The sequence below is a fragment of the Pleurodeles waltl genome, chromosome 7 (genome assembly GCF_031143425.1).
Source record: "Pleurodeles waltl isolate 20211129_DDA chromosome 7, aPleWal1.hap1.20221129, whole genome shotgun sequence".
Classification (NCBI taxonomy): domain Eukaryota; kingdom Metazoa; phylum Chordata; class Amphibia; order Caudata; family Salamandridae; genus Pleurodeles; species Pleurodeles waltl.
Genome location: NC_090446.1, coordinates 8,428,673 through 8,443,612, shown reverse-complemented (window position 1 = coordinate 8,443,612; position 14,940 = coordinate 8,428,673). Strand labels below are relative to the sequence as shown.

At 47.2% G+C, this 14,940-nt stretch overlaps 1 protein-coding gene across 2 annotated transcripts in view; it reads right to left on the bottom strand.

Annotated features, from left to right (window-relative positions):
• Positions 1-7,271: 7,271 nt before the first annotated feature.
• Positions 7,272-14,940, bottom strand: part of LOC138303524 (zinc finger protein 1 homolog) — a 48,043-nt gene continuing 40,374 nt past the window's right edge. For both annotated transcript variants that reach the window (XM_069242730.1, XM_069242731.1), the window contains exon 7: positions 7,272-13,815. In XM_069242730.1, the coding sequence (XP_069098831.1) occupies positions 13,145-13,815 (671 nt within the window). In that variant the 3' untranslated portion in view covers positions 7,272-13,144. The remainder of the gene's footprint in view (positions 13,816-14,940) is intronic.

Below are 14,940 nucleotides of genomic sequence, written 5' to 3'. Positions count from 1 at the left end.
GCATCATGAGTAACTCCCCTCCCCCCAACCACCCCCCACTGCATACTTCTACCCTTGAAGCATCTGTAGCCCAAAAACTCAACCACAACCTGAAGACCAAATGGCCTATCATTGGTGTGGGTTGGTGGACCCCTCCATTCAGCCGGATGTCTGCAATCTAGCCCCCTCCCCATCCGCACCCAGCGTCAATCAGGAAGAATGTGCCCTTAGGCGAATTCACCAGCAGGCAGTCTAAGTGTCCCGCTCTTTAGGAGACCGTGGGCGTCGGGCTGAGTCGGTCCTCCTCCACCGCCGGTGTGGGTCCTTTGACCTCTGGGGCATCCAAGGGAGCTTCTCTGGCTGGATGACTGGGCCCCTGCCGCGAGTCCTCAGTAGACGGGCTGCCTGGACCACTCCCCTTCCTGCGGCGGGACCTGGTGTGTCTGCGACCCCCTCGTGTGCCCGCAGGAGCAACTGGACCAGGACCTGGGAAGCCCCCCCTGCCCCCCTCCACCCCCCCAGACCAGGGGGAACACCTCTGGGCCAGCCGGCCCTCTTCAGTCAGCCAGTCCCTTGTCGCTTCGGGCGAGTCGAAGAAGAAAGACCTCCCATCCATAAGGACTTTAAGGCGAGCGGGGAAGAGGACCATATAGGTTAACTGCATTGCCCTGGGTTTTGGCTTAACAGTTTAGTAGGAGCGGCGCCGGATCTGGACTTCCCGGGTGTAATCTGGGAATACTAGGATCTTATGGTTGTCCCATCGAAGGTCTGGGCACACTCTAGCATCCCTAAGGATGGTATCACGGTCTTTAAAGTTCAGGAAGCGGGCCATGATTGGCCTCCTGGGTCCCCCAGGCAGGGGTCTGGGTGCAAGCGCCCTGTGTGCCCGTTCAATTGCAAACCAGAGGGAGAGACGCTGCTCTGGCATGCAGGATCGAATCCAGCTCTCCAAAAACTCCGGGAAGCTGACAAAGCGCAAGTTATTGCGCCTGGAGCGGTTCTCCGCATCTTCTGCTCGGCAATGCAACTCGCCTGTGTGGGTCAGCAACTGGGCAGCCTTGGTCTTAAGGTCTGCAAGGTCGTCCTCCACCTGGGAAATGTTATCCGTAATGCAACCCACCGCCGTCCGCAGGTCTTGCCGCAACAGGCCCACATCCTCGTGCACCTCACTAATCTTAGTCTCAACTGCCAGTTGTGCGGACTGGTTAGGCTGGAGGATCGCGCCCACCCCTTCCGCTGCAGACCCCCACAGATGCCTGGTCGTTCACACTTTGGGGGGTTGCTTGCGTGGTGAACCGGTCGATGCGCTGCTGGGGCACCAGAGGCTGTCTGTCAGCTCTGTCTTTCCCCATACTGCCTCACCGGATCAAGCGCCTCAATGCCTCTTGTTATACACCCCTCCCAGGGCTGCCTCATCTGCTGTTGCGTGGCACGGTGCTACAGAGGCACCAAATCCGGGGGGGACCTCTTCGTCTCAGGCACCCCTTACCACGCTCCGCTCACCTTACTCTCTGATTGAAGGGCCACCCTCCGGGGGGAGTGGCTCGATCACACCAGTCCTCTCGGCGGCTCCCCACCATGAGCCTCGGCCTTCCCAGTACCGTTTCGTTTGGGCAGTCGTAAAACTTAGGGCATACAGCCTGGTACTTCTAGGCGCTCTTCACGTCTGGGCCTCCGCCTGTTGGTCCCGCCCAGGGTCGTCCCATCGCACCCAGGGCTCCTCGCTCACAGTCAGGGAAGAGGGGCCTACCAGCCTCGCTGGGCCCACACACTCCGACTGGCACCTCCCCCAGGGCCCCAACAGCACCTCCGGCCCCGGGGCTTCGGCCCGGCTGGCCACTGCCACACCACCGCCTTTCAGGCCTCTGCCCCCTGCACTGCTCCACTCACCAGGGTAGGCCGGGGTTTAGCCGCCCGCCTGGGCTGCTTCAACAGCCCTCTTGCCGCGCGGGCTCCTCTCTGCCCACCGCGCCTCTGGTCGCCCTCGGTTCCGGCCTCTGCCCCTGATGGCCGCCGCCACACCTCCGCACACCACACGGAGGCGGCCGCGGGACCGAGGGCTGGATCCCGCTACAGCTGCGACCCGATGTCAAGAAGGAGGCTCCGGCCTCCAGCAGCGGACTCTGCCTCCTCACGGCTCTTCTGCTGTTCTTCCGCGGTGCTCATCTGGCCCACAGCACATCCCCAGACATCCCACCTGTCCGGCAACCGGGTGGGGGCAGTTTGGGTGCCGGATGGAGGGGGCTTCTACCGGCGGTTGATGGAGGGGTCCGGAGCACACTTAGAGTGCGACCGCCATCTTGACGCCCCTCAATTGTCAATCTTATTGACACAGATTCCTTTCCCCTATTTCTCAATCGGGGCATTCCACTCTGAACTTCTTGTGTGGGACACTTGTCAATACATTGGTTCTGCTCAGCCCTAAGGCTTCAGAAGATTCCCAGCTTTTCTTCTCGATGAGTGCAGCTCCTTCCTATGAGTAGGTCTTGTGTTTTGTTGCTGATCTGAAAAGCAGGTGACCTTTGGGCTGCATATGTCTCCTCGTCTGGTCCCCCGCCTGCCATCCACACACTTATGGGCAGGCGCTGTCACTTCCTTCATTTTGCCTCACCAAGTTTCTGTGGCCTGACTGCTATCTGAAGTTCTGACTCTTCAGTCACTAGCATGGACCTTGGCCAGAGTCCCCAGTTCCCAATCGGTCTCCTGGCTCAGTTCAATCCCCTGCCGCTACCGCCTCAATTACAGCTTGGTCCGGTGTCTAATGTCACAGATCGAGCTGCAGGCCCAGACAGGGAGCATGAGCCCTGCTGCTCTTCGACTTGCTTGCAGCATTCGGAGTCCACCACTGTCATGGGTACAATTATTTACTGTGTTTCAAGGCCACACTTCTTCTTTCAAAATTCCCCACAGGATTATGTAGAAATGTCCAGAGTTGCTCAGAGGCCCATAGCTGATTGTGCCCACCATGTTGTCCTGCTAGGACATGACGCCAACAGCACGTTTTCTTGTGTACTTCATTTGGTTTGGAAGGCACTTTTAGAAATGGGGTCTTCTAGTTGACAGTGCTTTGCACCCTATCCAAGTAGGGACCCTCACTGTAGTCAGGGTAAGGGAGTCAAACGGCTAAGATAACCTCTGCTCACCACTTTGGTAGCTTGGCTCAAGCAGTTAGGCTTATCTCAGAGGCAATGTGTAAAGTATCTCTGCATGTGTGTTTGTGTGTGTATATAGACACACACACACACCCTTTACAAGAGGACTCCACACCAGTTTAGAAAAATAGCCAAAATGTATCTGACTAAAACAAGACCAAAACGCCAAAAATCCCACATACACAAGTCAAGATATCTCTAGTTAAAAGTTTAAGCAAGTCTTAATCTATAGGAATCAATGGATGTATCTCTTTAGCACAAAGGACATGGGATGCGTCAAAAACAGAGATGATGCGGGCCAAAAGGGGGGTGGGGGGGAGTGGGGGAGGGGCAAGGCACCAGAAAAGCAAGGCAATGTGTCTGTTCCTTAAAGTGCAAGGGAGGTGGTGCGTTGATTCTTTCCTCGCAGGTGAGACACTGCGTCAGTTCCTTACTGGCAGGGGAGGTGATGCATCGATTCTTTCCTTGCAGGAAAGGTAATGCATTGATTTCTGGACACACAGCCTCAGTTTCTTACTGTGGTGCAGGATCAATGAAAAATCGGCACCCAGAGACGATACGTGGAAAATCAAGCACTGCGTCAATCTGCACCCGCGAGATGGGTGCTGCGTCGATTTTTTTTTTAGCCGCGAGACAGGCCCTGCATCGATTCTTCCGGAGCAGTGTACTGACGAGTGGATTTTCTCATTCAGATCACCAGCTTACATTTCTAAGGACCAGCTTATACTTCCGAGTTAGGACTGTCAGCAAGAGTCTAGGCACTGGCAGATGAAGTCTTTGATGTCCCTGAGACTTCTTAACAGGAGGCAAGCTCAGTCCAAGCCCTTGGAGAACCTTTGGAAGCAGGATGTAGAAAGCCAAGTCCAGCCTTTTCATTCCCAGGACTGAAGCAGCAAGCAGCAGGCTAGCACAACAAATCAACAGGCAGAGTAGCAGGTCCTCCTCTAGCATCCATCTCTTCTCCCTGGCAGAATGTCCTTAGTTCATAAGTGTTATGAAGTTGTGGGGTCAGCAGTCCAATACTTATACTCATTTCTGCCTTTGAATTAGGCAAGCGGCAAAGGAAAGTCTTTGTAGTGCACAAGACCCAGGCTCTCCCTGTCCTGGCCCCAGTCACACTCCTGGGGTTAGAGACTGCTTTGTGTGAGGACAGGCACCGCCCTATTCAGGTACACGTGTACGCTCCTCCCACTACTCTAGTTCATGAAGATCCATCAGCCTAGTGATGGGCTATCAGGATATGCAGGGCACACCTCAGTTCCCTTTGTGCGCATGTCTCGAGGGAATGCACAAACAGCCCAACTGACATCCTGACCCAGACATGTATTCAGCAGACAGAGAGGCACAGAATGGTTAACCAGGAAAATACCCACTTTCTAAAAGTGGCATTTTCAAACTCACAATTAAAAAAAAAACTTCACCAAAAGATGCATTTTTAAATTGTGAGTTCACAGATCCCAAACTCCAAATTTACATCTGCTCCCAATGGTAAATTACACTTAAAAGATATTTCAAGAAAATCCCCACGTTACCCTATGGGAGAGATATGCCTTGCAATAGTGAAAAATGAATTCGCAATATTTCACTATCAGGACATATAAAACACACCAGCACGTACTTCCTTTTAAATACAGCACACCCTGCCCATGGGGTTGCCTTGGGCCTACTTTAGGGGTGACCAACATGTAGCAAAAGGAAGGTTTGGGCTCAGAAAGTGGGTGCAATTGCCAGGTCAAAATGGCAGTGCAAGACTGCACACACAGACACTGCAGAGGCAGGTCTGAGACATCTTTTCAGGGCTACTCATGTGGGGGGCACAGTCAGGGCTGCGGGCCCACTAGTAGCATTTGATTTACAGGCCCTGGGCACACCACACATAGTGCACTTTACTAGGGACTTATGAGTAAATCAAATATGCCAATTATGGATAAACCAATCACCAACACAATTTACACAGGGAGCACTTGAGCACTGGTCAGCAGTGGTGAAGTGTCCAGAGTCCTAAAACCAGCAAAAACGAAATTCAGCACAGGATCAAAGACAGGGGGAGGGCGTCAGATGTAAAAAGAAGAGAACTCACACCAAGAGCTGACCGGTCTAACAGGCACATCTGTGGAAAGGGCTAAATATGTCAGTAAATAGAAATACACATGTCAACTGTAACTGTCCTTGCCTCATGCTTTATCCTAGTGCAGAAAAACCGATATGATTCAGTGGTGTAGTTTCCTTCTGTCTGTAATACAACCCACCAGCAGGCTCCAATGCTGACTTCTTTTAAATCCTTGGATGAGTTCGAAGTCTGCACTATCAGTCATGAATAGTGGCAAATGGACAGACAGACAACTGAAGAGCCAGTTGTACATGGTCCCCAAGAAGACCACTTCTTTATCCGAGAAGTCGTCATACAGTCAATGCTGCGTTAGTCTCTAACCTGGAAAATTCATCTTCGGCGAGTCCTTTAAAATTAAGTTCCCCTCAATCTGTATATTCAATAACTGATGGTTCTCTGCATCACTTTCAGCTGAAAATCCTTAAATTGAGTGATATTTTTTCCCTTTTTCATTTGATTGCATTTTTTATCTATTTCGAAATGTGAATTTCATTATCATTAAATTGAAGTGAAGAAAAACGTCTCTGCTCCCACTGCAAGTGCATCACTGTGGCTGAAGAATATATACAACCTCCAATAAACCATGATCCTCTTAGAACTGACCTATACATTAAAGGATTTGTAAAGTTCTGCCAGGGCTCAGGGGGCACTTTTAACAAGAAGAGTCCTTGGCACTTTTGAGGCATTCTTTGTAGAAGAAAGAAGGTCTTCATTGGACAATTATCTTGTCTTCATATTGAAACATCAAATCCAGCAGTTGAAGCCTGATAGATCAAGATTATTGACTTACAAAAGGAGTTTTTTTGGCACTTGCCAAGTATTGCAAAGGTAATCAGGGGCATATTTATACGTTAGGCTGGTTAGAGTAAAAAAAGATGACTCTAACCAGCCTAGCGTAAGTTTTTGGTGCAAAACCATCCGTACCACATGATTCCTGTCTTAGAAAAGACAGGAGTCATGCCCACCACCCCAATGGCCAGCACAGGGGACCAGTGTCCTCTGGGCATGGCCAGTGAACGCTGTACCATGCCTGGGGCCCCAAGTTGGACCCCTGGTGGCACTTTAATAAAATAAAAAATAAAAATACTCACCTATATTTACCCTACTTACCTGGGATGGGCCAATAGGCGGTGTCCCTCTGCTGTGGGTGGGGGTGTTCCTGGGGCTTGAGGAGGGCACCTGTGGACCCATTCCATGGTATTTAACCATGGAAATGGGTACACAGGTCCCTTAAAGGTTTGACCCAGGTGTTGAATAATGGTGCAAAGCTATGGGGTTAGCACTATTTTTTAGATGGGAATGCCTACCTTGCATCTCATTGACGCAAGGTAGGTTCACGCATCTGAAAACTGGTCTAGCGTCAAAATATAAATAGTTTTGTGCCAAATTTGCGTAAAAAAAATAGACGCAAATTCGGCACAAATGGGGTATAAATATGCCCCTCAGTGTGATATGTTATGGTAATTATTCATTGGAAATCAAATTTTCTTCAAACTTTGTGATCTGACGAAATTCAAATTCCTCCAATCTCTTCAGACACAAGAAAAGACTCTGATAAGTCCCCTGAATAATAAATACTGACATTTTCCAGCGGTCTTCCTAGTTCTCACTTTCTTGTGGTAGAAATCATCTGTAGAGGATACCTCAGAAGTATCAATGGAATGACCAGGGGAGTGAGTGAGTGAGTGAGGGCGTGACACAGAATCCATGAATCACAGTTCCAGAAGATGAGACTACCCCCTCTCTCGGTCTCCTACACATCTCACAAACCACTACACACCACTAATTCTCTTCACTAATTTATGATTAGTGATTTTTGAAAAATATTTAAGTATGTAAGTAAAAGTCTGATAATGTATTTTTGGCGGGCATGAGGAAGTAATCTTACTATGTGCACAGCTTCTAGAGCTTAGATGAGCCTCCATCCATCTGTTGTCAAACTGTGCACTCCTTGCAGTGTGTGGTGCAAGTGACAACTGTAACAGTGCACATAAACCTGTGCTCTGATAATAACAACAGCCAAACTTGGATATGTTAAAATATTTTAATGCAATTACACAAAGTATACAGCTGTTGACACATCAGGAAATGAAAATTAAAAAAAAAGAACATTTTTATGCTGTGATTTTTGATTTGTAAAGTGCAGTATTAAAATATGGTCTATTCTGGGAAGTGAAATTACAATGAATATGAATGGGCCCACTTGAAACATCCAATGTACAAATACAATGAAAGCTTAGGTAACGATGCTCTTCCATTCTGCGACAAGATCCAATGTATGTGAGATGGTTTACTCAAGATAACCGGTGTATGTTCTTTTTATTTGTTTTACCCCAGGGTTGAATATTTAGAGCCTGATTTAGAACTCGGCGGACGGGTTCATCCGTCACAACGGTGAAGAATATCCCATCCGCTGAAATCCAAATCCCATAGAACATAATGGGATTTGGATTCCGACGAACGGGATATCTGCCACCGCTGTGGTGGAGTGACTCCTCCGCCGAGTTCTAAATCAGGCCCCATAGTCTAATGAAACTCGGGTCCCTCTTCTCCCATTGTAAATACTTAAAGCTCGTACCTTCCGGCACGCAGAGCGCTCTTTGTTGGAAGACCAGTGGTGGTCACAATTACCAGGTATAAATGTACCATCTTCACTGGTGTGTGTGGACAGTGAACGCTTACTTCAGGCTTTTCCTGGGGATCCCGGGGATTCGCCGTTAATCATGGGATTCCGGGGCAAGTCTTACTACTCGTTATGTTCTTTTTTGTTCTGGCATCTGTGGGTACGGTGTCCCGCTCGGCATGTGTAGGCACACCACCAGAATACTGACGGTAACAAGCTGCCCTAGAGAAAAGTGGTGATTTCTTCAGCTAGGCAAATATATTGGGAGTCATAATATCATCAGTATTTATATCTTCATGTAAATATCACGATAAAATTAGGTAAGGCTAGACTTCGGGTCAGAGCGGGTTACGTTGAGATCTGAGGAGCTGGGAGGTCAGATACAACTCAGGACAGACTGGACGCTCATAAACACACCCCTCTTTTTCATGCAGACCTTTTACAGATGGTCATTTCCAGAATCCACCGGCCTTTGGCATGGTCTGAGAAGAAGAGGGAGATAGACTGCCCATTCTACATAAAAAGTAACACAACTTCCAAAAGGTTGCTTGTTCCTAAAGCCCTGTGGGGCTTTGGAAGCGTACAACAGAACTGTTCCACTAAAGAACAGCCAATGGGACTGACAGGAAGTTGGCCTGATGGGACCTGTCAGCATCCTCGTATGTGCCAGGCTGTTTCTGCATTACTGGTCCATTACGGTGGAGAAGGAGCTGAGGACTAGGTGAATACTTGAGGAGAACAACTTGGTCCAGTTCCTTGCCTTATTCTGTAACAGCGAATACCATAGCTCCCTTCTGAGCTGGTTCTCATCGCCAGCACCATTTGTCTTGTCCTACCAAGCGCCCACCCAAGTAAACACAAGAATAGTATCTTGGAACATAACTTTCAGCCTCAATGGGCATCAGATAGACACCTTTCCTTTAACTGCTTCTTGCTTTTTGTGGTGCTAAAAGATCCAGTGATCCTCGGCGACGTGTTTGATTCCTGTTAATGCTGACTAAGACTTCCATCCTTTCAAGGTTGGTAAAGTGAGTACCATTATGTAAGGTAAAAGCAGAGCTTGCTGTGCGCAGCTCTTAGAAATTAGAGACATTTCGTACTAAGTGCTACAGAAAAGCCAAGTTGTCATTGTTAACTCTTGCTGTTTCATTTGTTTCCTATTTGCGGATGTTGTCAGTTGTTGAATACACAGTGAATTTCTTCCCTCTGGCCTGCAACACCCAGACTGGCAATGGTTGTGCCTGAATGTATCTTTGGTTGGTAATCTAAATCCTTTCCACCAGGAAACTTTTTATGGAAGCTGGCATTGAAAACGTACATAGTCAGGTAGGTTCGCAACTTGGTGCTCAGATTCTGCCCTGGGAAGGGCACATGATGCACTAAAAACAAATGTTCATTGCTACTATACTCCAGGATTTCAACCTTCGTCTACCAGGCGGGTCAGAAGATTTTTTGGGTTCCGGGGCAAAACTGGTTGCGGGGCCCTGTACCTTTCAGCGTGGTTTCCATCCTGACTTCCCAGCTTGGCCAAAAGGTGTCAAGGTGGGCAATTACTTTTCTTCACTGTTACTCGTTTCTGTGATCATCACATCTACGACCACCCTAAAATAATTAAATTCAGGATGCACCTGTACAGAAGTCTATCTTGTATATGGGTTAATAGGCCATAATGTTGCTCTATTATAACAACAATAAAGGCCTTGTACGCAAGGCAAAATACAACTGGATTACCTATCGGGCACTAATACAACTGGCGTTGAACAGGGTAGTAAAGTATTGTGCAAGCCATCTAGTGACAGAAGTGCACAGTGTGTGATTTATAGCTTCACCGAAGTGTTGGACCCTTTGCAATTACTTTTCTCCCTTTTCCATGATCATCACATCTGCAAACACCCTGAAATAATTCCACTCAGTCTGCGCACCGTGGAGCAGTGTCATTTGTGTACAGTTTAATGTACACCACAGGGCCGCGCCACAAATAAGAGTAAAGGTTTATGTAGGAGGCCCAAGACAAATGACTTGTCTCTCAAGTCGTAAAGAAAAAAAACGGTAGGGAAGGGGGGTGTAGGTCACCAACTCTAATGAAGGCTGCTCAGCGCTGTGATATAATCTAATGTGCTAAAGTGAAACAATCCACAATAAAAGTTCGAACCTCTGCTACAAATCAGCAACATTTGTAGCAGAGTTGGGGGGGGGGTAGAGGCTGTCTATGATGGGTTTTCTCATCCTCCACAGCACCGCTCGTCCAGACAGGAAGCAACGCAGGTGGCCCACCATGATACATGGAACACATGCAGACAAATAACACACCATGGGGCGTCTTCAAGCATCGGGTCCTGAAAAAAATCAGCTTCTAAACTGAAAGCAACGCACAATGTTTCATGGATCTAACTGGACCCCATGCAGCCTCCACTGCTTTCTCTTGTACCTCAGATACCCTACATCACCCCTTGACATTTTCCTTTGTTTGCCTGTGCATTCTTTCCACATTTTTTTAGAGCAAGAGCTAAATATCTTATTTACCATTCAATATTTTTGGTTACATTTTTTACTGTTTATGGCGCACCCAACATTTCTGAACCTGCCAAGAAGGTGTCCCCGCTACTTGAGTCCGTCAGTCGACTTCTTTCTCAGTTATCCTGAAATGGGCAGCCAGAATGCAAAAATGGTTGTTACCCCTCTTTGGTTTTAACCTTATTTTACTTATGAGGAGTTAGAACTGATTAGCCATTTCTTCTATTAATATTATTCATGTCATAACGTATTTCAGGCTGCCTGAGGCTCAGTGCCAATACAATGAGGCTGCACTTTGAGTCATGAAGTCGGGTACAGGGATCCTTCGGGTGACCAGCGCGACACCCCACTGCCACGGGTGTCCTACTCCTGCGTGTCTCTGGTACTGAGATTGCCACACACCACCGGCCCAGCTGCAGGTATTTCACATGCGCTCCAATGGCCACCATGGGCGCATCCATAAAAGGCAGGAGCGGATCGCAGGTGTAGCGGGGCCACCGCTCTCCTGGATCTCTAATGTTCTCACAGATGTTTAATCCCTTTGCTCCGGAATCAACCATCGTTTTTTCTCCCGCTCCTCCCCAGTCACTGTCTGGGCCCCAGAATATGCTGCCACAAGGCCGCCCAAAGGCAAGAGGTTTTCACCAGGGCCTGGTAGCTCAGATCCCCTTGTTCTCTTTTTTGTCTAACCTTCGATTCCTCCTGGCTTTCAGGTTAGATCTAAGGTTTCTGGAGACAAGGCGCCTGATTTAGAGTTTGGAGGAGGGATTACTCCGTTACAAACGTGACAGACATACCGTCCACTGTATTACGATTCTCACAGGATATAATGGGGTTGTAACGTGGCGGAAGGGATATCCATCACGTTTGTGATGGAGTAACCCCATCCACCAAATCCTGAAATCAGGCCCATAAGCCTTTAATGTGCACTTGTCGGCTTTGGTGGGATGAATGACTCCTGAAACCCTCTTGATTCCATTTCTCCGGAGCTGCCTCTCCTCTGATTCCTGGACCTTCTCTGCCTTATGAACAGATATTCAGTTGTTTCTTTGCACACATCGTAAAATATTTCCCTGTATCGTACTCACTTGGTTTATCTAGGAGGGATACACGATGCAGACATTGGTGTGTTTTACCACTCGGCGACATCGGTTCACCAAGGAGGCAGCTACCTCTGTAACAGTTCTTAGTGTTTTGATTCATTTTACATCTGCCTTAGACTTTCATTCTTGTACGTTGATTTAAAAAAAAATTCATGCCATGGTTACAAGTGAGTAGGACAACTTTAATTATGACATTCTGTGTGTGCCGCATAAATGTCATTACTAACCCCCTTACAGTGCAAAAACAACTCTTGAATCATTAACTCAGAGAACTCAAGCACAGCACTGAACTCTGGATGCCAAAGGTGCCTGTGGCTCAAAGCCCCCAGCAGAAGATACCCGCCTGCCCTCCGCCAGCACCCGAGCCGCCTACACCAGGCAGGTGAGACAGTTTCTGAATGGCACACATTGTGTTAATAAAAAAGCATTCAAAACAAACGATGGAGAAAACTTTACAACAAGGTGGAGGAAGGGACGCATTCCAAAAGGAAGGCGTAGAAGGATTCAACCACTGCACGATCTAAAACCAAAAGCATGCATAAAAATAAAATGAGAAATGAATTTATGTTACAACCACTTGAATACAGATGAAATTGTACTACTGTTACCATTCTCTAGATGTACACAATGCTTTTCTTAATAATTTAAAACTCTTGTTCCTTTGGTTGGGGGAGCTCGTTTTGCATGATATTGTTCGCAATAGCAGGATTCTCAAGATTTGCGTCTGGAGGAGGTTTTGAAGGTTCTCTGAATTCCCAGCTCCGGAGGGGCTTTTCGGTGAGAAACTTGCTCTATAATATTTGACAGAAGGGCTATTGCTGGTGAGGAACTGGCAACGGGATGATTTCAGTAACCCACACTGTGAAGAGAGAAGAAACCCTAGAGCCAGCTCCAGGTACCGACTCGCAGCTGGATGGGACGCCCTTTCTTTGTATGAGGTATGTATGTGCAGGAGTGGGCTCTGCAGAGTGTACGCAAACGAATCGGCTCTGGCAGGCAGAGGGAATCAGCTGAAGATGGCCTTCAATAAATGCCTTCTGTACAGCAATGTGAAGTACCATTAGGGATGCCGCTGTACCACCTGAACTTACTTGGATGTTTCTTTGAATTCAACATCGGTATTTTCTAATACATTTCTGTTTAAGGTCAATGTGATGAAGTCATCTGAGAGTGACGCAATGATGCAGAATGCAGAAGTGGTCACATGTAATGTGCTTCCATCTCATGTAAGCACTCTTCAATACAGCGCAGTTCACCCGATACAGACCAATAATTTAGCCCCAACTTGCCGCGTATTTCCAGTGGCCGGTCTGTGTGTTTTCATCAGTTTCTTGTTGGGATCTGTTCCTGTCCTGTTCCACAGCCTGGCGGCTTACGGTGACCACCTTGGCCACCGGCACAGCCCTCCCCATGGTACTCAGTGGTGTATGAATCCAGTCCCAGTTATAATAACTGCAAGATTATCCCTATTTCAGGGCCACTTGTGGGAGACAACAATACTGGCGGCCTAGTATATTTCTGGTTTATGTTCGTAGTTCTCCCTTTTGTGTCTGTGATATAATCTGTTATAACCTCTCCTGCTGTCCTCACATCATACATATATCAGTAGTATTTCTACATTCAAAGCAATCTAGCAATTTGCTAACACCCACATTTGCCAGATTCACTGAGTTTTCCTTGAGCTTGGATCCCCTTCAATGTGTGTTCTTTGATGTAGTTTAAAACTTTCTTTCCAGGTAAAGTGTTTCCCACATTCAGTACATTTATACGGTCTCTCTCCAGTGTGCATTCGCATGTGTCTTTTCAGATTATCCTGCCGACTGAAGCTTTTCCCGCAGCAAGTACACGAGCACGGCTTTTCCCCGGAATGTGATCGGTAATGCACCACAAGATTAGCTTTGTAAAAGAAGGTTTTCCCACAGGCACTGCATGCATACCGGCCCACTTTGGAGCGTTCTCCCTTTAGCTGGGTAAGCTTTGGATTGTGACTAAAACTTTCCTCCGGCTCAGAGCACCCGTGTGCTCTTGGAGTTTTGTGCACATTCGGAAGACCCCTCAAAAAGTGAGAATTTTTCAGATCACTCTTTCGTTGGTTATTTTTCTGTGCTAGTCCGACCTTCTTCTTGGGATCATTAAAGCCGCCTTTGGAAATTTCCTCTTCCCTTTGATCCCAGTAATCTTCCGACTGCAACAAACTTCCAGGGTTTATCTGTTCAGCGGAGTCCTGCGGCAACTCAACACTGGTATTCCTAGAAGAATATTTCCTGGGTACTCTTGAGTTTGGCCGATTTACGAACTCTGCTACTTCCATGTGTTTTCTTATACTTCTGCCACCTGGGGAATTTGAACACAGTAATTCATTAGCTCAGATAGATATAAACGAGTACAGTAAAAGGGACATTGTTAAAGTGCATTTTTTGTAGGGCGCATCCTAGCCGTTTCAAAGTTGAGTGGAAAAATGACTTTCCATGTACAGCTACTTTGGCTCAGAGAAGAATGGAAGTGGGCACAGACTCAATTCTATAGGAAGAATCTGTGTCTGAGCCCCCCACCCACTCACCCCAAGAATTATTTGACTGACATTGTGACTGACTCTGCCCCAGTCTGATCAGCCTTTCTGAGAAACTGGTTTCATGTGGGACCCACAGGTCTCCGACAAGCACATGTCTTAAGTAAGTTCCTGTAGATGCAGATTACTGGCAGTACAAGGCGCCATATATCTGCCTGTCATCCTCCCAGGCACTCAGGCAACATGCTGCTTGTGGGTTCATGGGGCTCAGAGGAAATCTTAGCATTCAACAGATTATGAGCTAGGACTAGGGTCCTTTAAATAATAAGGACTAAAAGAGACTGATTCCAAAGCCACAGGCTTTATGAAAGTGCCTTAACCCGGTGTCTTATCCAGGTGACTGGTTGACACCTGTTCGGTATAAGTCAATAAGGACGCTCAATGAAGGACCACACGCCAATTATGAATACAATTTAGCTTTACTAGCATTTCAGGTAAATGTAGGCATTTAGCACGTTAACAATAGTAGAATAAGAATAGCAATGAAAAGCATCTATTTATATATAAGTACACTACAAAGAGCATCTATGCATATATATATATATATATATAAACAAAGAGTTAATTGACAGATATAAGCTTTGATTAACTGTATACCAAAATGCATCACACTACGATGTTCAGGAAGCAAAATATAAATGAGTTGAATACTTCAGATGAGCTTTGATTTACTGCACACCAAAATGCATGTTTCAATTACTGCAGCAGGCTCACACTACGATGTTCAGAAAGCAAAATATAAACGAGCTGAATACTTCAGATTATAAACATAGTGCAAGCATAATAATCAATCATAATAATAGAGCAGAGAAACAAAGGCCTTTCATCTCTGTGTGGAACTTAACTTAGTCCATGACATGCTGGGGAGCTCTCTACCGCCCGCTTGAACC